This window comes from Dermacentor silvarum, chromosome 10, assembly GCF_013339745.2.
Source record: "Dermacentor silvarum isolate Dsil-2018 chromosome 10, BIME_Dsil_1.4, whole genome shotgun sequence".
Taxonomy (NCBI): Eukaryota; Metazoa; Arthropoda; class Arachnida; order Ixodida; family Ixodidae; genus Dermacentor; species Dermacentor silvarum.
This window is the reverse complement of record NC_051163.1, coordinates 1,558,497-1,583,684: the sequence shown is the minus strand read 5'-3', so window position 1 is coordinate 1,583,684 and position 25,188 is coordinate 1,558,497. Positions and strand designations below refer to the sequence as shown.

Here is a 25,188-nt window from a genome sequence, read left to right as displayed (position 1 = left end):
CGGCCTTGGTGTGCTTTTCACAGTAGCAGTGTGACATGCGAAACATGGTTCTGTTTAGCGCGCGCCAACATCTTATGTACAACGTTTTGCCGGGCCACAAAGTACCTGCGCATCTGTACGTTTTCAATAAAACGAATGAGAAAATAATACCCACACCAGGAAGCACGATAGACGAAGCGTAGGGGACCAAATGATCACAGCACACAAATGCACTCGCAGCCGCCTAATGTTTCCTATTCAACGAGCATTTTCTCAAGTACATATCGCTATTTAATATCATACTATTATCAATGAACGTACAACACTTACTGCCTGCTGGCTGTTATCCATGTTGCTTTGGCACGCCTCTTCTGTCAGCAAAGTTTGAAGCGCAGTCACAAAAAAGGGCTGTTCCTGCAAAATTGCTGCAAACAAGGTGAGCAGATGACACGCCAGCGGTGCTCTGGCTTCCCACAGTGCCTTGCGCCCACCACAGAGGGCACACGTGAATTTCTGGAAAGGTCCATTACCATTTGTATTTATTTGTAGTGTTTTATTATTGCCAGCATTATGAGGACAACAAACCTTGTATGTTAAATGTGTCCTTCATACAACCGCCTGATGTGATCACCCAGTGACTCGGGCATTGCGCTGCTTAGCTCGAGGTCGCTGGTTCAACCTCTTCCATGGCGGCCGCATTTAAATGGGGGCGAATTGCAAGCAAGCTCATGTCTACTTAGATTTAGGTGCGCGGTAAAGAACCCCAGGTGGTTAGAATTAATCCGGAGTGCTACACTACATGCCTGATAATCATATGGTGGTTTTGGCACGTAAAACCTCAAATTTATTTTTTGCATATATTTTTGTTTCATGTGACCCCATCTCTCACGGGCAGGGATCCGATCTCGTAACTCAGTCATAAAACATCGCGCCGAGCCAGTAATTGAGAGTATACGACTGGTGACCAAAAAGCAACTGAAGGCGACCGATGCTCACACCGGCAAGCCCGGCAGAGCACGACCTGCAAGTCGCAATCCCGGAGATTATCGTCTGCGAGAACTCCAGGAATCGACGCAGTTCACGCGCCTTCGCTGGCACTATGTTCGCTGGTTTCGCGTTCTAGCAACAGCCATGGATTTTGATTCGAGCGAAGAGGTAGACGTCGTCCCTGTGCTGATGTGCTCTGCCATGGTGTCAGCTGTGGCAGCACGGAAGCCTTCGAAGCTTCACTTTTTGCAACAGAGATTCAGCTATAGCGTTGACAACCATCAAAGAAAAACCAGCTGCCAAAAGGCGGCCTACTTGGCGTTTTGATTCCGCACATTCTAACGTGGTGAAGCGAGCAGTAAGCAGTCTGTCCTTGGAATCAGCTCTGCGAAAATCGTGCGAGCACCAAATGCGGTCTAGTTTCTCAAACCAAGTAAGCCGCCTTTGGCAGCTGGTTTTGCTTTGATTGTCGTCAACGCTATAGCCAAGTCTCTGTTGCAAAAAGTAAAGCTTCGAAGGCTTCCGTGCTGCCACAGCTGACACCACGGCAGAGCACATCAGCACAGGGACGACGTCTACCTCTTCGCTCGAATCAAAATCCATGGCTGTTGCCGGAACGCGAAACCAGCGAACATAGTGCCAGCGAAGTGCACGTGAACTGCGTAGATTCCTGGAGTTCTCGCGGACGATAATCTCCGGGATTGCGACTTGCAGGTCGTGCTCTGCTGGGCTTGCCGGTGTGAGCATCGGTCGCCTTCAGTTGCTTTTTGGTCACCAGTTGCAATTGGCCACATGACCACCTCAAGGCGCCGGTGTGATTGAGCCTTAACCACCGGCTTATTGGCCAATCCACTGTAGTGGGTATGCGCCACAAGGGAGGAATAAGCAAGCAAGTCCCCCTGTGGGTATGAGCCATGTGTGGAGGCAACAACAAGTCTCAGAAAACCGATGGGATGGCCGTGCATTGTGCATACCCCTGAACAACAGGCAGCTCTCGCCGAGTGCTGACGGGAGATCGCCCGTGAAAGGGAGCGTCGTCAACGGGCCGATCCTACGGTGTGAGCCGCTGAAGCTGCGGATTTCCGCCAATGGGGGGGGAGCGGGCCGAGCAGATCACCTGACCTGCCCTTGGTCACGGTCAAGCTACTCGCAAGAAATGTAACCGTCAAACACAAGGTGCACCCAGGACAAGCTTCACTTACCCCCATTTTCTGGTAGGCGAAGGGCTGACGATTTTTTCAATGGCACTGGTAACATTATCGACAGATTGTTCGCGCATAATCAGCGTAATGACTGATTACACAGTACCGAAGTGGCAAACGCTATTTACTGTTCTGACAAAATATAAGAAAAAAATACGGCAGAACTCATCTCATGATGACTGTCTAGTGTTAACGGTAAAGAGATCATCATTCGAGAAGAGTAGCGACACTCTGTGTTTCTGAAGTAACGTTTATTTAACGTCTGTAGTGGTCATTCGAAGACTTTTGTTGCTTCGGCTATATGCAACATACTCTCGTATCATCCCACACGTGCAGAGCTACCAACTTTGGCTGTTCGCAGAAAAATTGCTAGGCTCAAATTATCTTTACCAGCTCTATCACAATGCATTCAATTTGAATTCCGGCTTATACTTGTGGCCGCCCGGTAGATGGTCATCACGTGACCGTGTTTAGAGAATGGCAGTGAGGTTTGTATTTTCCGGTTACCGAAGAACGCAGTCCGTAATAGAAATTCTTGCACGTGCAGAGCTACCAACTTTGGCTGTTCGCAGAAAAATTGCTAGGCTCAAGTATCTTTACCAGCAGCTCTATTATGATGCATTCAATTTGGATTCCGGCTTATACTTGCGGCCGCTCGGTAGACGGTCATCACGTACTAACCATCCATTTGCAGTTATGTCCTACGTGCCGAGAGTTGACGTCTATAAACATTCGTTTCTGCCTAAAACAATTGTAGAATGGAATAACCTTGACCAACGCATATTTGAAAATATACTTGTTCATTAGAAACTTTTGAAAAAGAGCTGGAACTGTGCTGTATTGATTGAATGTACCCTTCCCACCCTGTAACAGCCCGGAAGGGCTAACAGTATTCGAAAATAAATAAAAATAAATAAAGCTTCTTGTCTGTTTATTGGAAGGGAAGGATTGTACATATATATATGTACAATCCTTCCCTTCCAATAAACAGTTGTGAGTAGCGCTTGTCTTTGTCTCCCTTTCTTGCGTCTGTGCTTTTTATTGCGCTAAGTTACATGTTCAGTTATGGAAAACCAACTAGCCCAACACTGAACTATTCTACGATATACTATATCAGAATAGGCATGGGGCGGTATGACATGCATGCATACATAACATGAACATGTCATGGCATGTATGTCTTGATATAAATGGTATGAATAACACGATACCGTCGTAGTCGTTTCATAATGGATGGCATGGATTTCATGACATGACATACAAGCGCATGTAATGTCATTAAATTAATGACATTGCATGCTTGTCATGAGATGCATGCATGACATGAATCATATGAATGACATGCTGTCATCGTTTCTTTAACTCTACAAATATACAGATATGAATGACCTGACATGAATGCCGTGTGACCACATGAATATACGTTGACATTATATTAATGACAAGACATGCATAAGCATGCCATGTGATACATGCATGTCTGGCCACACACATATCCTGGTACACATTCCAATAAAGAAATGACCTCGACGCCATTACTTCGTGACATGCATGTCATCCTTGTCATATATAACCTGATAAAGATGGGAGAGAAAGGAACCGACATGAATTACAATCGTGTCATCAATGAGATGATATAATAGATTTAATGACATGCATTTCTTTATCTGGACATATTATGCCTATCATGGCATGCATGTGTGATATTAATGACATGTCATGCGATGAATGTCATAAAACAATTGGCATACATGCCATGGTCTAAATTCCAACGCTGCATCAAATTAGACTATGGCAGCGTCATCACTGCTTGGCCAAGGCGAGCAACCGCACCACACCACTGATCCGAACGGCTTTAAAAGGGCACAGGCTTCAGGTTATGTTACAGCATCGCCATCAAGTCACCCATATGTGTCCTCCAAGTGATACGACGTGCTGCCATTAGTGAGCATTTATTTTCCGAGTTTCTTACCCATCTCGCACATCCATGCCACTTGTTTACATCAGTTCGATCATTCGTAGAAATCATTGCAATAGATTGTAAAACTGAGCGAGTTGGTTGATCTTCATAGTATAGAAGCAGCACAATAGGAACGGCAACAGAAGACAGAGAAGTACACAGGGCAGACTGTGATCCTGTGTAAGAATTGTGATCTACGCCTGTCCTGTGTACTTCTCTGTCTTGTGTGGCCGTTCCTTTTGTGCCGCTTTTGGTTTATGTAGAAATCGTGCAACTGCATGCCGTCACAGTCTTGCTGCTCTCGTCGCACACACAGGTGCTCACGCTATTTCTACTTCACTACTCGTGTCACAGACACAAATATTAGAATTACATGAACACATTGGTCAACCTGGTCTCGCTTTGCGGAACTTCAAACAATGATGCATAGCTGGCTGCCTGCAAAATGACTTCTTGACGAGAGTTGCTAACTTGAAGATAAATTACGAGGTCCAGAAGATGGAGAAACGAAACAGGAGGTTTATTTACAAGAATTAAAGGCAAACTTCTCTACAGAAAAAAAAAATTTACTGGCAGAATTACAGAACTCAGTTCATGATAACATCGTATCCCGCAGCTACATCGTTATGGGAGCACTTTCACATCGTTTTGTCTGAGCATGCTAAATCATTATCCTGGGGGAGCCCACTGGTTGGCAGGCAAGATGGCTCCTTAAATCCTCTCCGTCTCCCCCAGGCCAGAGAAACCGTCGGTGACACCTTCCTCCAACCGGAGCGTCCGAAGTCGCCGAAGACTTCACCTTTAGAGCGAGGGCGCGTGCAATGACACGGGCGCCTTTGCTCCCTGAATACAATGTGGGAAGTACTCACAGTAGTAGTAGTAGTAGTAGTAGAAAACTTTATTTTATGTTTTAAAACGAAGTCCCAGAGGGTGGAGCCCTCAGTCCAGGGCCCCATTTGCTGCTGCAATCCGGCTGTCCCGGTCGATCAGGCATCGCTGGTCGTCGAAGGCTGTGCTGGAAAGAGCGGCTTCCCACTGGGATGGGGAGGGGTTGGGTATTCTAGGTAAGCCGGGTGGTTTGGAGCATTCCCACGTAGAATGGTAGAGGTTTGGGTGACCACCACAGAAAGGACATTTGTCGGCGTACTGGCTAGGGTAAAAAGTGTGGCGGAGAGCAAGGCTGGGGAACGTATTAGGTTGGAGCTGGTGCCAAGCGGCTGCATCTGCACGGTTTAGCTTCACGTGTGGTGGAGGGAATGTTCTACGGGATAATCTGTGGTGCTGTAGTATATGCGTGTATGTAAGCGGTATCGTTTCCACCTTGTCTGGGTTGGACTGGTCTTCCACCGGTGCCTGGAGGGTTAGGCCTCGGGCTGCCGCATGAACGCGCTCATTGCCAGGGAGAGACGCATGCCCAGGTGTCCAGACTAGGTGAACTAGTGGAATGTTTTGCTTCTTGTGTAGAATTTTATGAGCCATCGGTGAAATCCGTCCTTGTGCGTAATTTCGACATGCTTGCTGGGAATCTGTAAGAATATGTATGATCTTATCTGGGGGTTGAGCGCTGATGGCGAGGGCTATGGCACATTCTTCGGCTTCCGTGCAGTTGTCAGTGCGTATTGTGGCTGATAATAGTGCTTCGCCCCTCCAGTCGGCCACTGCTACCACTTTAGCTGTAATGTCGGGGTAGCACGCGGCGTCTGTATAGAAGGTGTCAAGGTCGTTGCCGTATGCTCGGTGCAGTGCCATTGCACGTGCAGTGCGCCTGCCTTTATGGTGTTCGGGGTGCATATTCCGAGGTATGGGGGCCACTGTAATGTTTTCTTTGATGTTTGGGGCGATTGACAGGGGCTCTCGTGGGGCAAACTCTGATGTTGGGTAACGTAATTGTCTGAGTACGTGCCTTCCTGTCGATGTACGTTTCAGTCGTTCGATCTGACCAACTTTCTGGGCTTCGATTAATTCGGCCATGGTGTTATGCAAACCAAGCTGTAATAGTCTGGCTGTTGAGGTGTATATAGGAAGGCCTGTCGCCGTTTTCACCGCTGTTCGTATGAGTGTGTCTAGCTGGTTTGTTTGGTTTTGGGTGAGTCGGTGGTCACAGGCACACATGGTTCACTGCCCCAGAGATGCGAAGGATGAGGCCGTTGACAGGAGGGTTCAAACTTGTCGCAGTTGGCGCATATCGTCTTATTGAATGCACTTAGCTGGTTCGTTTGACGGTTGGCTTTGGCGGCTGGCAGCGGCCATAATACCGGTGTCACACGACCACTCTCGTTTGAAGTAGAGTTCGACAGCCGTATAATGTTGCCGCCTAGTCCATTTTTCCAGCAGTTTCTTGGTCTCGTCGTCCTGATCTGCAGTCAAAGGGCATCCATCAACAGCCGCTTGACAACGACGTATTCCGAGACGGTTGTGCGGGCTTGCATCAGCCTCGTCGCTGCGTCCCTTTTCTGGAGCGTGCACCCGCTAAAGTTGCACCCTTCGAAATCCTGTGTATGTTGTGAACACTTGGTGCTGAGCCATGTTCCCTCAAGGGCTGCCGAAGATAGCGCCAACCCTTGCTTTTCTCATCCACAACCACTTCCCAGTGTATACTATTCGTGCAAACAATTCACTTTCATAATCTGTAAAAAAGGCACAACTTGTATACATTTCAAGACAGTACTTTGTGGGAACAACGTTTGCATTTAACTCACCGTTTCTGCCTTTTCGTCAAAGTCGAGCACTTACACCTTCAGTGAACGCTGCTTCTGACATTCAAATTAACCTTACCTGGCATTCGAGAATCACATATCACGCAAGCTTCGTTTCGTTTAGGTGCCAACATTGTGCTGGGTTTGCACAATATATTTTTTTTTTCATTACAAGAGCGCTTTTACTGGTGACGGAAGCACTTAGTCATGTATCTTTTTGTTTTGAAGTAGGCGATGCACTTGGAAAGCGACAATGAAGACATCGTTGGCACAGTCATTCTGAAAGCCCACTTGGCGCTTCGACAACTAGCTTTAAGATGGATGACATGAGACGTGCTTGCGTCGTCGGGTCCTTCATGCGCAGCCTCTGAGCCACAAAGAGACCAAAGTGTTCGAGGCCGTCTTCAACAGGCGGTGGTGTTAGCGTTTGCGTGCGCGCATCGCACCGGAGGGTGTCACAGTCTCCGCCCAGGCGATTGGAGGCTTCAACAGAAGCCGAACGTGGCTCAAACGACTCCACGGCATTCTTGAAATCCTTGCGCCGCCTGCAAGCCGAACAGATGTCAGTTGGATCTGTGATGAGAGGCAATGCGACTATAATGCCACACTTGTCGAAGTCGCGATTCGAGCCGCAGACTCATTCCGATGGGACGGACTAGTGCAAAACAAGTGTGCCGCGCTTTACGTGCACGGTTAAGCACCCCTGCAGGTGATAAAATTACAAATCACTACAACGTCTCTCATAGATTAGACCCATGCCTTCAATAATGCATCAAGACCACGAGCACATACCTGTTGATCTAGGCTATGAGACAACTTGGGGCACTCGGTCGGCGTAAGCAGCGACCCAGATATATATATGCTTAAAAACGGCTTAAGTAGACAAAGAATGCCAATCGCAATAAAAATGCCTTGGCGAAGAGTGTGACTGACCAGCCCGCAGCAATGCTGACAAAATCGATATTGTCACTTTTCGTCGATGAAAGTACCATTGAAGGCACCATGGTTAAACGATGGTTCCCCCGTTTTCTCGGAAAGCAAAGTTTCTGTCAAATAATGTTATTTTAGGACTCCGGGAAACTTTGCGAATAAAGGCCGTAAGACACTCCAGAACCCTTGAATAAGTATAATTTTCTAGAAAGACTGTAATTAACATGCACAGATAAAAATTTATCGTACGTCACCCACAAACGTGTTTCATACTTCAACAAAATATAAACATGATTCGCATAATTAGACTAGGAGACTGGTAAAAACCAACTACAGGACTTGGTATAAGGCATGAAAGTGGTGAGAAAAGGATTGAGGTTCAAAACACATAATTGGCCTGTACACTTGAAACGTTCGGTACACGTCATCCATAGCATGGCGCCAATTTAGTTCAAATATAAAATCGCTGCCATCTTTGGTCCTCCCAGAGCAGCGGGGAAACATCTCAAACGTTTCAGCGCCTTTAAATATGCCGAAGACGAGGGTTTAGCAATATTCATAAAGTCCGTAATAAACACACTCTTCAAGATTTGCCTGCACATCATTTGTGACATTGCCTGACGATATGAAATAATAAACTTCACGAGTGATGTGTTTTAACATTTTTTAAAAGAAAACAGTGAAAACAGGCACATAACGTTATTGAGCACTTTTAAGCGCCTTAAAACTTCGTTGTAAAATATCCAGTATAGTCATACATTTTGTGCATTAAACGCCAACCCACATTCAGCATCTCTATTGGTGCCGGCTGGCGTAGCGTCGTTGACAAGCCGAGACACCGAGATGTTGCCTGTCCCATGCTCGGTATTTGGGCCCTTCGCGTTGACGCCGAGCGACGCAAAGCCAGCCGGTAGAAATGCTGAATGTCGGCCTTGAGCTAGCCCTGGTCCTTGTCAACGTTTCTGCTGGGTGCCTTGTTTCCGCATTGTTTTCCGAAGTGAACAAGTCATTTTTTGGAGAACTAATTAATTTGCAGGGCAGGGACAGCAGTACCATCAAGGAAAAGAAGGCTGCGTCCTGGCAGAAGTGTGCGGCACTGCGACTCACTTGTGAAAGAGTGCCCTCGCCATGGTGATGCTGCGCTGCAACGACGCCAGCGTCTCCAGGTCTTCGCGATCGGTGTCCTCCACTGCTGGCCCGTCCTCCTCGCCGCCGGAGGCCACCAGGCTGCGAATGCGGAATCCCGTCGCTAGCCACAACACACACACGGACACGATTTCCTTTTATATGTGTCCGACTGACTGGTGGTTGTGACTGAGCTTAAGTTCGCAACCATCAACTAGAGGGAGAGTGCTGAAGACGGTCTAAAGGCCTTCCGGGGGCACGCTGGAAGGATCTCACGCACTGTGGGAATCTGTGAAGCTTTACTTACGTTGATTAACGGTAATTGGCAGTGATGTCGACAGCGAATGTGCAAGTTCCAGCGCTTAGTGCAATGCGATAGCGGTGATTTGGCATTAAACGTTACCTTGCGTGCACCACTTGTGTTTGTCAACGTAGTACTACTCGTAACACACAACGAAACGTTTTTGCTCGAGACGACGTTGTGCGCCACTGTTCGTAGCCTGCGAGAAGTTGAGCACTGCTTCGCATCGCATCGATGCAGCATTTGCTGGACGGCTGCATGCGCAGTGTCGTTTTGATGCAATGGTGCTTCAATGCGGCTTTGCATTTGCAAGTCCTGCACCAGCCGTCTGCGTGGGCAATCGTTTATTGTTTTTATGTTTCAGAAATAGAAACATAGTGTATATTCAATTTACATTTCTTCAGTTTGTCCGCAACTGTTGCCATGCATCTAGTAGCAGCCTTTCCTTTGCTGAGGAGTCTCAAAACGAGGCATGCTTTCTGGTGTCGCCTTTTTCCCTCTCTTCCCATGTATGCGAGCTGCCATAAGTGAAAAGTGGTAACGTTGTTATTCACTCGCTTCGTGACCGTGTCGGTGGCTGAATGGACAGAGCATGCGGCCCTACCACGGTGGCTGCCTTAGCCATTCTCTTCTCTGGACTGTTGCGCCTGAATACAAGTGCTGCATCTCTTGCCACGTTTATATCATGCGTGCTATGTCACTGCATGTGTTGAACAAATACGTAGAATTAATTCAGTTGACTTTTATATTCCTTAAATAATGTCACCATCATACAGCCATCGTCAAGCATTCGCGGCCATACCGTCATCGGGATAACATCGTGGTCGTTCCATCGTCGTAGGATCAACGTTATTCAAGCGTCGTCATGCCACAGTCGTCATCACCGTTCCATTGTCACTCTGTCGTAGTTATCCCATTGTCGTCATGCTGTCGTGGGCGTTTCATTGTCATGTGTGTGACCCGCATGCTTGAGCGCCACAAGTTTATACTGAGCGAAGCACTTCCCAGTGAAAATCTGTCCAACTCGGTCGTGTGCTCTATACTTTCAAACGGTCGCTAAACAAGATCTTCGCAAACAGAAATGAAAGCTTAGCTTAAACCGATTCTCGCAGCGCGTGTGATCCACAATATTTTGTTTTTGTTCGAACACATGCATTCATCGGTCACCACAAACAAAACTAAGGCTCTACCGACAGGACCGTCAAGTTACCCATATTGAGGCTACCATCCCTGGGGGTCTCTGTATCATGTATACAGGTGCGACGGCTTCTCCGCGCAGAGGACTAGTCAACTTCGTGATCCCATCTCATCCCGCAATTCAATCTTCTCTCACCTACGAGACAAACACCCGACTAGCTGTTACTACTGGCGGGTCATACGCGATGCCATCAATACAATTAGTACAGAACACGCCATCAGAAGAGTGCAAACTTTCACTGACTCAGTGCTGTGAAACATCTTGAGCAAGTAACAAAAACCCTACAAATGTGTCAAGAGATCCACGCACTCCATAAGTCCTCACACCTTAGGATTGAGGTGCAACTGGTACAGGGACATGGTTGTAATCATATTAACGACATGGCAGACCAACTAGTTCGATCACCTGGCCCATTTGATTCCTCCCATCGGATGCCCGTGCTCTCTACCAAGCACTGAAATCCAGCCTCCGATGGGACACACGCGCCTTGATTGCCCCGTGCGTCTGCTTTCGTCCCCGTAACCTTTACCCGGATGCAGGAAGTGTCTCTGCGGAGGCTTCGGGTTGGAGTGGCCCTTACACCATCGGTCACCTGTGCTTGGGGATCAACAAAAGACGACCAAGGAACGTGCCCCAATGCTCGACATCTGCTTTAAATTTGTCCTGGAACGCAGGCGATCAAATAATTTAAAAAGGATGGACTGAAGCCAGATCTACCATAAAACTATGACCGTTGGGTGGTGTACAACATGTTTGCAGAGACACTGCTGCAATTCTTGAACGATGCCAAATTAGAAGCTTTCATTTAACTTTGTTTTATTCTTTATGCCTTGCGGCAAATCCTCCCGAGGAAAAAAAAAAAAAGACACGTGAACAGCAACATACCAGAGGTATAGTGGAAGCCTTTCGCACTGCAAGAGACGCCACGCGCTTGTCAGCCTGCCAGATAGGGAAGAAGTACCGAGTGTTTAAACCTTTTTAATAGCGATTAGCATTCTTTGCCTACTTCAGGCGTTTTGAGCCTATCTATCTGTTTGCCTGTGTCTGTCTGTCTGTGCCGACCAAGTAGCCTAAGTTGTCTACCAGTTTGCGCCACTAGGTATGTGTTTGTGGTCGTGATGCTGTCGTGGTCATTCCAACTTTGTGATCCGACTCGCATCACGCTTTTGTAGTTACGACTATTACGCCAACCCAATGGTCCGAGTTGTCTTACAGCTTGGCTCACTAGGCATGTGCTCATGATGCCGTCGTGGTCGTTGCATCGTCATCATTCCAACTTCGTCATCCGTCACTCGTCATACCGTCGTCATCATGCCAGTGTCGCCCCGCAGTCGTCATCAAACCATTGTCGTCGTCGTTATACCGGCTTCGTCGCTCCATCGACGTCAATCCTGTCACACACCCCGTGAGCGAGGCGCCAACACAGGGCCAAATTCCAAAGCCAACTTATCATCTTCCGAAAATAACCCCACGAAAGCAAGGACAATTTATAAGGGGCCCTCTGGTGCACCAGCGAACGCCGGTTGTGGTCCAAAGACCGAGTCAGAGCCCAGAGTTGTCTATATGCTTCAAATAAGGCAGTTACATAAAGACACAAACTTCGGCTAGGCACAACACAATGCAATTCAGATGGGTGTTAACAAAACACTGGAAAATAATTAACGACAAGCACTAAAAGACCAACACGTACAGTGCAGAATGAATAGGAACACAAAGTGTCCACTCGTATTCACCCGTGCTGGTCTTGAGCCGGACGATCTCGGCGTAGCTCGAGGCAAACCTTGAAGAAGGAACTTCTTCCGGAAATGCATATGCTCGAGGAACTCGTCGACTAGCTTGCCTGGGAATCACCTTCTTCCACAGACGGTAGGTCTTCACGTCACATCTCTTCACCGGTGCGGTCTGATCCCCTGCTGATTCCCGCACGGTGCTTTTATTGCCTCACCGGCGTTTTTCGAACCTTCTGACGGATCCATGCTCCCAAAGCATGAATAAAGCCTGGGAATCTTCTAGACATTTCTCACGTTTTCAGTCGTGGCGGCCGAAGTCTTCGAGGAGGGTGGTGACTCATCCGTTGGCGCACGCTCGGGTTGTCGTAACCCCCCCCCCTTTCTCTCGACTCGCCGTGAGTCTGGGTCTGAGAGGGTGTTTCGGCGCGTGCCCGCTCTCTCTCTCCCCTTAACCTTCGCATATCTTGTCGAAGCTTCTACACTCCGTTGATCGCGCGTGCGCGTCAAACTGTCTGTGGCGTATGCGCTCTCTCTGTCGAAGCTGCCGCGGGGCCGACGTAGTCCTTCGCTGGCGTGCGTCATGCGGCGCGCACTTTGATTTAGTGCACTTTTGTGACACCAAGCCATTGTTGTCATTACATCGTCGTCACACCGCCCTCGTGGTGGTGCTATCGTCGTCATCTGACTCTCGTCATACCATAGTTATCACACAATCGTCACACCCTCGTCGTCATCACATTATCCTCATGTCGTCATTGTCACGCTGTTGTCATTATACCGCCTTTGTCGTTCCACCGACATCATTGCTTCTTCGTCACTGCGTCGGTGTCATACGAGAGACCTTGATACCGAAGCAATGGAAGTCTCAGAATGACCACTACAGATGTTAAATGAATGTGAATTCAGAAATACGGCGCGTCGCAGCATTGTTCGAATGCTAATCGCATTACCTTTGAGAGCCATCGAGAGATGAGTTCTGCCCTAAGTTTAATTGTTGTAATTATCTTTTATCATGCATGCCTCATTGGAGGAGCAAACATCTGCGTTTTGTGCAAGGAGAGTATCTCCACGTTGCAATATTCAATGCTTCCGAGTCTTCTCCTTTCTATATGTCCTTCGTCTGCTGCGCTATGTATCCACAACGAACTGCATGTAACTGGCTCAGCTTATGGTACCGTGCCCTGCATTCCACCATTGAACAGCCAAAGAGGGATGAAATGGAATTTCGAAAATTTCATCTAATCTACAAGAATCTCGCATGTGCCCCATAAAACCTGCGCATCCATAATCACCGCCTAATCATGTGGTAGCCATATTGGTTGGGTAGTCGAGAACTAACCTGGCTTCGTGTTCCGATGCATCCGTTTCGTCCGGTGGCTCCTGCTTGACTGACACCGCCGTCCTTTCGTGCAACATGGAAAAAGAGGCGAATCAAAGGTCACGTGCAGCACGAGTGTGCCCCACTCCCTTCTGTGTCAAGCGCAGGCGTGCGCTCTATATACCGCCTCGTGGTTGCTCTGTATCATGGTTGGATCGCAAATTGTTCTTGAAAGCCGATGCAATTCCAGCGCAAAAGAAAACAAGACACGAAGATGCCCGTTGTTTGTATGCCTGAATGTCCTATTTGTTCGAGCTGCAATTACTGGTTAATACAGCAGAATTCCGTTAAAAGGAACTACTCGAAGGGACCACGAAAATCTGCTCGTCTTATGAGTTTTGATTTGCAAACCTCAATATCTACTATTCCTGGCGCACCCAAATATTCACGACACGAAACAAATTTTAATATTACACTTACAACAGATATGCCAACACTGTTATAGAACACGTTTGAAATCATCAGTATCAATTATTTACGGCACGAGATCCCTTGCGTGGCTTTTGTTCCCGCCTTTTAAAGGGCCCTGACATGGTCTTCCAACTATTCTCAGTTAATCATTGTAACTGAGAGCAGAGGAGCCGATATGTATAGTTATAAACAAAAACAAAGGTTAGCACTATTGATTTATGAACCAAACTAGATTACTGCAGAAGCTTCGCGGCCACTAAATGCCAAGAAAATAGTGAAAGTATGGTAACGAACAGGTTGGCAAGTATATGATACTGAAATGTGTATTAGCCATGAAAGAAGCGTACATTTCAAGAGCATAAGGCAACAAAATATTTAGCAGCGGAGAAGCGCCACACAGCGCTGCCACCGAGCACAGCATGTAGACCTTCGGGGGGTATCTCGCGTGACAGCACATCTGAAAGAGCTAGTGGGCGCTCGGTGGCGAACGCGCCCGTTCAAGTATGAAAGCGGGCAAAAGAACCAAAGAAAGCTATTCGTTTTAATCATGAAAGGGACGACAATTTTATTGCAAAACATTCTTGTCGAGTGTAGCTGAATTTTTCCTGCCATCTGTCTGACCGTTTTCGTGAAGCAGCTAGAGTAATCAAACGCCTATGTATAGTGCTCGAAGTGCTCGTTAAACAGTGTCCAAACACTTATCGCTCTCAGGACTGTCTATAGCCCCAAGAAGCTTCTCAAACCAGCAGAGTTTGCGGAACGCAAGCGCGCCGAGGCCTCTCGTCGTCGTTATGTATGCCTGAGGCCCGGGCTGCCCTACTGGAACGAAAATGGATCACCGAACACTGCAAATCAGGGATATAAATGATACTAGTGAACCAATCGAGATTCAATAATTTCATGTCAAAGTAATGCACATACAGGTTGTTTCAGATAACTCGTGCCAAGCTTTAAAAACTCCACGGGTGCGTTATGACAATGCAACCAACTTAGTATTGTCCACCGTTCTCTTGAGAAACTGAGTATTTTTTACTGTGAGCTTAGGTAAATAAGTAACAATAATTAATTAACCAATTTTTAAAGTACTGCTTTAAACACAGAATCTTCAATAGAAAAGTTGTAGAGCCCATTGAGAAATATTCAAATGATTCCTTTCCATGATGATAGCTGTCGTGATTTTGATTTTTTGGGGGCATAAAGAAAGCACTGCGAAATTTGACAAAGTACCGTGTGACTAAGCACTTGCGCGCAGCGAAATTAGGGCCCTCGAACATGCTTTGAACGAATGATGGAGAAAAAAAATGTGCGCGGGAATTATCGAGTACCACCATGACAGTCTCACGCACGGCAAACGCCAGCAGGTTTTGGGAGAAGCCTTCCTTTTGCGGGCGATGTGCGGAAATCGCACTTAGCGCGCCACCGGGCGTGTCACGTGACGCTGGCATGTACTGGTATAGTTACAGTTGGCTAGAATGGCCACATTCTAGCCACTGTAGCATCATCATCATCAGCCTATATTTTATGTCCACTGCAGGGCGAAAGCCTCTCCCTGCGATCTCCAATTACCCCTGTCTTGCGCTAGCGTATTCCAACCTGCGCCTGCAAATTTCTTAACTTCATCATCCCATCTGGTTTTCTGCCGACCTCGACTGCCCTTCCCTTCTCTTGGTATCCATTCTGTAACCCTAATGGTCCACCGGTTATCCATCCTACGCATTACATGACCTGCCCAGCTCCATTTCTTCCGCTTAATGTCAACTAGAATATCAGCTATCCCCGTTTGTTCTCTGATCCACACCGCTCTCTTCCTGTCTCTTAACGTTAGTCCTATAATTTTTCGTACCATCGCTCTTTGTGCGGTCCTTAACTTGTTCGCGAGCTTCTTTGTTAACCTCCAAGTTTCTGCCCCATATGTTAGCACCGGTAGAATGCAACGATTGTACACTTTTCTTTTCAGCGACAGTGGTAAGCTCCCAGTCAGGATTTGGCAATGCGTGCCGTCGTATGCACTCCAACCCAATTTTATTCTTCTGTAAATTTCTTTCTCGTGATCAGGGTCCCCTGTGAGTAATTGACCTAGGTAAACGTACTCCTTTACAGACTCTAGATGCTGACTGGCGATCCTGAATTCTTGTTCCCTTGCCAGGCTATTGAACATTATCTTTGTCTTCTGCATATTCATCTTCAACCCAATTCTTACACTTTCTCGATTAAGGTCCTCAATCATTTGCTGTAATTCGTCTCCACTGTAGTATAGTGTACTAGATCTTTGTCTTCTGCATATTCATCTTCAACCCAATTCTTACACTTTCTCGATTAAGGTCCTCAATCATTTGCTGTAATTCGTCTCCACTGTAGTATAGTGTACTAGAATGTGGGGTAGTGGTGTTCTGGGAGGGCTCAGGGCTGCCGCACTTGACGTCGAAAGTCACGAGATGGCGCCACCAGAGCATGGGCATCATGCACCGCTTCCGATGCGCTACGGCGCTTTGCACACATAGCGCCTAATTATCTGCTTTTTAATTGCTAGGATCCATTAGAGAAATTCTTGGAAATTCACGGAGAACAACTGTGCAAATGCACATGCAATTCTTACAATCGCGTGTCACACATGAAAAATTGTATCAATGAAAACTTACACCGTTGTATGCAGATATCACTCAAATAATACATGAATATTATGCAAACAGACTGGTTACTTCATTTCTAAATGTCACAGGGTCAGCAATCGATTGGATATACCAAAAGTAATTAATTACACAATGATTATTTACCTAAATACTGAATCATTTAGGTGATATGAGTCATGCAAACGAACAGTATAATTACCTTTAATTAATTAATCATTTAATAATCGTAAGCTTTATTTACTTGAGTTATTTCAGAGTTGGATAATTAAAATTAATTCAATCCTTAAGTAATTAATAAGACGCATTCAGCTCTTTATATTACGATGACAACCACTGTGTATATTTCAAACTGGAATACCTCATGCAGGGAAAATCAATCAAACGACGCATTGTTTAAAATAAAACAATGCGTCGTTTGAACTACATAAACTACAAAAAAAAAGAAACTGTCAGCCCTCCTACTGGGGTGGAGATGGAAGACCAGTGGAGCTGTACTATGGTGGAAATGATGTATTTCCAATTATGACTATTAAGATGTGATGGTGTAATTGGTTATTTGAACTATTAAAGAATTAGAAATATATATGATTCGGTGGTTTTCATTTATTTAGTGACCACAGGGACTATGGCCTTATGGTCGCTACGGTACACCGCCATAGGGTGTACGGTGGGCACGTTCTTCATAAACACGTTACCAACGCCGCACGCGTTCGGTGCGAACGCGGGCGAAAGGCCTGCCGCCGTCGACAGCAGTTCTGCGCGTTGCTGGTGCTGCTACATGTCCAAGCTTATACAGCTCCTCAGAATTTTGAGAATGACAGCCCATAAACAAATTTCGTGAAACAAAATACTGGCAGTGCATGCCTTTTATGTTAAATATTCTCTGACTGAAAACTTGGACACATTCACTAACTAACTGAATTAACAAGGATGTTGTCAGCGCACACACGCAAACATGAATAGATCACACTGGATGACCGCGTACAACCGCTGGCAAAACGGTGACGAGAGCAAGCGCACCAGCAGCAGAGAGCGAAGGTTCATGAGCTCTATCGCTTCAACGAAAAAAGAGCCGAAAGCACAGCGCATACAAAACAAACGCCCAAGCACATCTCTGAAGCATTTATGTAAAGAGCATAGGGGCAGACTTTCTCATTTTTTAAAGTCACAATTAGCTTGCATGCGCGGTTCTAATCATGACTGAAACCGAAACTAACAGTTCAGCTATTTTTACATTTATCAAAATTTCTGAGGATCGGGTCATGTCGCGGTAACCAGAACAATACTCCACTAAAACCGAAATAAACCGGTGCCAGGGGAACTCTGAACCGGTAACCAGAACAATGATAACCCGATCTTCAAAAAGGCGAATCAAGATAAATCAATTGTCTCGTGTTGCGCACTAACCAGAACTGAAAACAAGTCGTTCTGCTGGGTTGAGTCCCTGGTTAAAATTACTACTGCGTTTTTCAATGATAAATCTACGTGCAGAGCGAAACATTAAGAAGCAGTCGTTACATCCTTACATTTAGACGGCTTGTTCAGGTCTCTTGATGTCCGCACAGCATACCTCTCACTGACGGCAGCCAAGGACCTCTTAAAAAGCTTAAGCTCATCGTCTGACTTCAGGTAGCCATGGGAGTAGCCGTCTTCATGATGATGTAACCCTTGGAGGTACTTCTCGATCACCTTCTGTCGGTCAAGAGGCTCGCTCATTGTTGCATTCCGCGCTTTCACAAGCGAAACAAAACTACGCACGCCGCGAATATGATGTGCGCGCCAACTTTTCGCTCACGTGGAATGAGCTGATCCGAACTGAGGTGCCGCACACTGACCGCGCCGCCAAATAGAGAGGAAAAAAAAAAAAGAAAATGGTGATACGTCATCGAGGCGAGGCCCCGCCCCTGCCCGGATTTGTTGTGAAAACAGTCGCACCCGCTTGGGGTTATTGCCGCTTTGCCGCCGCTTCCCACGCCCTCAAATCCGGGTCCGCTTGGCGTTTTTGCCGCTTTGCCGATGCTTCCTGCGCCCTCGTCGTCAGAGTAGCTTGCTGTCTGCGTAGACGCTGAGCCACAGTATGCCGTGCCTTACGTTCGTCCATGACAGAAAGAGATTGTGTGGTTTGGAACACGTCATACACAGCAGCGCCATCTCGTGTGTAGACGTTGAACCGCTGCATGCAACGTTTCATCTATGACAGACAGATGGCGTGGCAGTCGATGTGACCACGGACAACGGTGGACGGACAAGGCTAGACCCTAAGGAGCTTTGCCCCTAAAAACAACTGAGTGCTTCATGGGGGTTCAGCGTGCCTGTCACACATTCTACTGCGCCAAATGCTATGTAGGCCAAGTACCATGAACATGTCAGATGGTGGGTCACAGGGATCTTCAAAAGGTTGTAAACGATTTGCATACCTGCCAACTCTCCCGAATTGTCCGGGAGCCTCCCGAATTTTTCTCGCATCTCCCGATTGTACGAACGCGACCTCAAATCTCCCGAAAAGTGGCTGCCACTTGTTTTTTTTTTTCTTTACGGCCTGTAATATAACCATGCGGAAAAGCGGCGTGGGAGCAGTTCGTCACCAGCATGCACCGTGAATCGTGGTAGCGGTAGGCTTCAGTTGGCTTTGTCAGGTTGTCGAGTGAAATGCGAATGCCGAACTACTCTTTGTTTCCCTTGTGATATGACGTGGCGTAAATTGCGTGGCGACTGTGCAGGCCTTGTAGAAGTCGCGAAGCTGGCAGTTCGTGCCTGCAGAACTGCAGCAACTAGTTTCCCTCGCTAGGTGACTGGCGACGACGTAAGGGGGAAAGCGAGCGACGACGTGGTGACTGGAGAACGATGGTTGCCGAAAGGGCGTCGAGAAGACGGCGGATACTCTGGGTCGGGATGCATGGAATGGCCGGTAGCATCGTGGGAATATCCATACCCAGGCGTTGAGACAGCAGGGTTAGTAGGTGGCATGCGACGATGGCAGAAGCGCGCGACATGGCCGGCGAAACCGCAAGCGATACATATGGTTCGGTTGTCGCGTGTGCGCCAAGGGTTCTGAACTTGGCTTCGAGGCGGAATAGGAGGCGACACGGGAGTTGGCACTGCTTGAGGTCGCACTGTCGCAGGAAATGCGAATGTCGGCGGCGCAGGTCGCGCTGCGACTGCGGCATAGGTTGTGGGGATCGAGGGGCCTTCCCGCGCCTCGTCCCCCAGCTCGCGCGTGGCGCTTAGCTCGATCCCCGGGAACCGCTGCTGTAACGGCAACATGGCGGACACGGCTAGCGCGCCGGACTTACTCTCCCGCGCAAACCGTGCTTCTCCCCCCCGGAATTGGGCTTGCCCCGCGAGACACGTCACCGGGACGCGCCCTGATTGGCCTCCCGCGCGGCGGCCCCCGGGCACCCTCTTCACCCGAGCTCTCGTCTGCTGAGCGCTTCCTCGCCGCGAGAGAGGCTCACAGGCTCGCAACGAGGTGGGTACATGAGACCTTTGTTCTCGCGACTCCTCGTTATCGCGCTTGGCGGACCGCTACCCGGTTAGCCCTAGCGCAGCGGGCACGCATACTCGATCGGTCTTGCGGCGAGCCTTGGCCCGTAAGCGCCGTGACTGTAGCACTGAGCTGTACCTTGGGTGAATAAACTCGTGTTTGTTGGCGATCTGACTCCGGAGCATTCTCTGCGCCGTGTCGGAGAGTCGACGAACCCTGCCGTAGCGCCTTTGTGCGTTGCGGAGTGGAGGAGCGTCGTGCCCTTTTCTGACCGTCGCTCGTAGGGTAAGCCTTGTGCAAACCCATCTCCACAAGGTCAGAGGTGCCGCCACGGGAGGACATGGTTGAGCCAAAGGTAGCGAGTCGGCAAGTTCCTCGCGAATGGCTCTCCTAATGGGAGCAGCCAGAGATGTGTCAGGCTGTAGGGGTCGATCGCTGAGAGGCAGCATAGACAGTTGGCGCGCCACCTCCTCACGAATAAAATCCTTAATCTGAACGGAGAGTGAGGATTCTGGCGAGGAATTGGAGGGAAGCGTGAGGCCCGAGAGAGAGGACCCTCTGGCGACGCAGCTCATCGAAGCTCTGGCAAAGAGTGACGACAGCTGCGACAGATGAAGGGTTTGGCGCGAGAAGCATTTGAAATGCGTCGTCCTCGATGCCCTTGAGGATGTGCTTCACCTTGTCCTGTTCACTCATGGTAGAATCGACGCGGGCGCAAATATCGACGACATCCTCTATGTAGCTGGTGTACGTCTCGCCGGGCTGTTGAGCGCGCTGGCGTAGACGCTGTTCAGCACGGAGCTTTCGTAAGGCTGGGCTGGCCGAAGACTTCCGTGAATGCTGCCTTGAAAGCGGACCAGGTTTGGTGATCCCGCTCATGATTGCGGAACCAGAGGTTCGCAACGTCAGCAACATAGAAGATGACGGAACGTAACTTCGTCGGGTCATCCCACTTGTTGTTCTCACTGACGCGCTCATAGGTACAGAGCCAATCTTCCACGTCAGTCTCACCGGCTCCCCTGAAGACGGGGGGGTCCCGCTGCCGCTGGACGGCGCCACAAATGATGGGCGCAGCGGAAGCTGCTGGCGGATTGTTGGTAGGCTCGAGCATGGTAGCGGCTGAAGCAGTCGGCAACGTTCGGCTGCGAAGTTCCAGGGTGAGGTCGGGGATTGCAGCACCTTCCACCAAATGTGATATGACGATTTATTAGACGTCTCACGCAATCGAGGCAGTCCACGAACGCTGATGGTGCGCACAGCGACAGACGCGAGAGCACTTCTTCCTCTTCTTCACTACACCCTGAGTTTAGTTGGAACGATCGATGGCACTTTTAAACGATAAGAATAAGTACCATATTTTCCGGTCTATAACTCGCACCTTTGTATAAGGCGCACCCCTCTCAAAACGGCAGTTTTTCCGGAAAAAGACGTATATAAGTAGCACCGTTGTATAAGATGCAGCCGTTTGCAGTTATGTTAAAAAAAAACGACAGTGACGTTTCACTCGGTGAACGCGGGTCACGCGCAAGCGTATGAGTGGATATTGTCACTCCAGGCGCAATTCGGCCATCGTGGCTGCCGCGATATTCCGTATGGAGTCCAAGGGCGATAACATCGTCCCCGGGCACTGTATGCTGTATGAGCGAGTGAAAGCCTGCGACTGTGGACCGAATCGCGCACAAGGGAGGAAGGCGGGAAGACGCGCTAGCGCGAGGGGTAGAGGGGGCCTTGTACTCGGGTAGCTACTGCGTAGTTTGCACAGCGGCGCATGCTGTATCTTGATAGCGATCTGCAGATGCGACGACTTCAGGGTCGGTCGACTCGCGGTTGTCCTGCCGCCGCTTGCGTTTCTGCTTTGTCCTTCTCGCACGGCGCTTGGGAACTCGGCAGAAGAACCCGGCACCTCGATATCGCGCGCAGAAGCCGGAGCAGTTAAGTCAACCAATGCGCTTTGCGTGGCCATAACATTGAATCCGATTTTGATGGCAGTTTTCCCGAAAAAAAAAAAGAAAACGTACATATGTCACACCGTTCTGTAAGACGCATCGACGAAAAATTCATAAAAACACCGCGTCTTATACACCGGAAAATGCGGTACTTGCAAGTATTTCTGAGATCATACACGATGGGTTTCTGTGCTTTGTCACTTTGCTGAGTCGTGACAGGTATGGACTCTGTAGCACGTGCGCCGTTTTGCACAGCGACAATTTTTTTTTGGGGGGGGGGTGGGGGTGAAAGCTTTTTTTTGAATCCCCCCCTCGCGCGGCGGTCTCCCGAATTTTCATGTTGTTGTGAGGTTGGCAGGTATGGATTTGTGTATGGATGTCTGAATCTTTCGCTTGCAGAAGGCGAATATATCTGAAGCATATGAATGCGTTGTACCTGCGGTACAGAACAAATGTCGAAGGAGAACAACTTCTATGAAGGCTTTGTTGGAAGATTTAGTGATGGTGGAATAAAGGCCATCTAGGAGCATTGTGGATAGTGTCAGGAAAATTCCGATTTTGCTAAAATTTAATTTCATACACGCCACATTTCCGATGCCTTTTGGTGGACACGGAACATGCCTTCCGTTGGGACGTCCCTTCACCGAACGAAATGCCATCGTTCTCTGTGGGTTCATGTGCTTGACGTCGCACAACACAGAGAGAGAAGCAGCCAATGAGTTGATAAGGCGTGATGAGGGGTTATATGGCTCTCATCACGGTTGATAGTGGTTCGATGCAGATGTATAAGGTGCTAAATTTAGAGCGATAAGGGCTTATATTGGCCGGAGCAATAATAAGCATTGAGAAGTGTTGATAAGAGTCGGATCAAGTCTGATAAGGTTGACAAGGACAGATAAGAGTTCATAAGAATCAGGTGGATTGCGATAAGGTGGATAGGGACCAATAAGGGTTGATAAGGCTAGGATCGAGTCCGATAAGTTGACAACAACTGATAAGGGTAGGTGCTAGTCCAATAGTGGTGATAACGACCGATAAGGGTTGATAAGGGTTTATATAGGTCGGATCAAGTTTCATAACATTGATAATCACACCGGGTTGCGCGGAAATGAGCAAGCGGCACAATGCTTACGCATACGTAGACAACTCCCAGAGAAGTTTCTGTTCGACTTTTTTTTTTTTTTTTGCATTTTGCCCGCATCGAAATGCGGCCACCGCGGCCGGGATTTGATTCCAAGACCCCGTGCTTAGCAGTGCAACACCATAGACGCTAAGCCACCGCATATGCGCTTTCCCTGTGACAAACCAGGCGTTGCACTGTCGAGATCAATGTAGCGACCGCGTTCGCACCCTTTCCGTTTGTGCTTCGACGCCACGCGGTGCCCGCTGTATATGTCCGTGGCATCCATATGCTTGCGCGTAAGCCGCCTTCACGCAGTGAAACGTCCCTGTCACCTTTCTCACGAATAATCCACGTCACTTTGCTGTAAAACACCGTTAAACTAGGCGCCGCCTTACGACTTAGAAAGTAGAGTCCATTGTGCAGAAACTCCAAATTGAAAGTGAAACTTTTCAAAGGGCTCGAGCCATCAAATTTGTGGCTTCCGCGTTCTTTGTTTCAAACGTTTCTTATTGCTCCAGGAAGCATGATACACACTCAAAGATTCATATACAGTTAAACCTGCTTATAACGAACCTCCATATAATGAATTCCTGGATATAGCGAAGTTTTTCGATTCCCCGCGTTACTCCATAGAAGCACATGTATTTGAGACCTCTACGTAACGAAGTGGCAGCGGGAGACCCCCTCGATATAACGAATTTCCCCCTCGGACCACCTAGAGATTTCGCCCCAAATTTTGACCTTTTTGCGCGAGCAGCAACCGGAAGCACCTTCTCCGCCGCGATGGAATGCGAAGCGAGCGCACGTGTGCGTGCGTGCGTGTGCGAGGCGGCCCTGCATCCCTCGACCCGGCGATCTTGCCGCCGCGGGCGTGACCTTTCCCCCTCCCTTCATTCAAATCTGGTCCTGCCGCTTGCTGCAGCTGGCCTAGCCCGCCAAGCCGGCACTCTCTCCTTTTCCAGCTGATGTTGCCGACGCGCTAGTACACGCTGTGGCACATCAGACTCGATGAGCGCGGACACGCGCTGTGAAACGCTGGCGGCGTGTGGAAGCGCCGCTGGAGAAGCGAGCGAAGTGACCTTCGTGCTGTTGTCTATCGCTTCAACGCAAACTGAGCGCCGAGAACACACAGCACGCAGAAAGCTACGAGCCGCCGATGCACCTACATTGCTAGACTCTGCCCCAACGCAGATCGCTTTCAAGATACGGCCTGCGCAACCGCGCGCCGCCCCGCTATCCCGCCCCCCTCTCTCCCTCGCCGGTGCCTCGAGCGCAACGGAAAAAAGGCGCGCTTCCTCCCTGCTTTTCTTGCGCGCGCGAGATTTCGACGCGGTCGTCGGCTCCCCTCGCACGTTTTCACTCGCACATACAGCATACGGCGCGCGGCGACTGCGTTATCGCCCTTGGACTTTAGGGTACGGCCACGCTAGCGGCAAAAACACGCAGCAAAAACGCGCGTCAGAAACGCGCGGCAAAAGCGGCAGGAATCGGGGGTCTCGCGGCGTGCCGCGCGAAATGGGTTCAGCGGCAAATGCCGCGTGCCGCGAGATGAAGAACCAATCAAGAGCGGCGAGGGTGACGTCACGGAGCCATCACAACCGGAACGCCGCCGGTCCGCGCCGGGTTTTCAATCGACGTCTCTCGCATGAAACAACGAGCGCTCGCGGTGTTGCTCGCCCGTTCGAAGAGCGCGGGAGATCTTATCGCGCTGCCGCGCGGCGAGACGCGCTTGTCACGGTGGCCTCGCGGCAAGGCGCTGACGCGCGGCAACTTGCCGCTCGCTGCATGACGCGCGCGTTTTTTGCCGCTAGCGTGGCCGTACCCTTTTATACGGAATATCTATGAGCCAAAACCAATTTTAGGGCCACAACGCGTCATGGACACCATCTTAATATAGCAAATACGGATCTCAAGGGCCATACTTTTGCTGGCGGAAACAGAAAATACGTCATAGTTGTCGCCCCCGGCAATTTGGGCGGCCAATGCCATCGTCAAGCCACCAAGCCAAGCGACATGGAAAGTCAAAATGGCCGCTCGGGCCGGCGCGGGGTGGCAGTTCGCAACGTATGATGCAACGTAGTTGCGACGCAACAGCGGGGTTACCAATG

General features: G+C 48.9%; 1 protein-coding gene across 2 annotated transcripts in view; it reads right to left on the bottom strand.

The window, feature by feature from the left end:
- Nucleotides 1-7,093: 7,093 nt before the first annotated feature.
- Nucleotides 7,094-25,188, bottom strand: part of LOC119431366 (uncharacterized) — a 47,769-nt gene continuing 29,674 nt past the window's right edge. The window contains exons 4-6 of one of the 2 annotated variants that reach the window (XM_037698856.2): nt 13,448-13,510; nt 8,862-8,981; nt 7,094-7,369 (exon numbers count right to left, since the gene is read on the bottom strand). In XM_037698856.2, coding sequence (XP_037554784.1) covers nt 7,099-7,369; nt 8,862-8,981; nt 13,448-13,510 — 454 coding nt within the window. In that variant the 3' untranslated portion in view covers nt 7,094-7,098. The remainder of the gene's footprint in view (nt 7,370-8,861; nt 8,982-13,447; nt 13,511-25,188) is intronic. The other variant, XM_049657281.1, reaches the window with a different exon arrangement.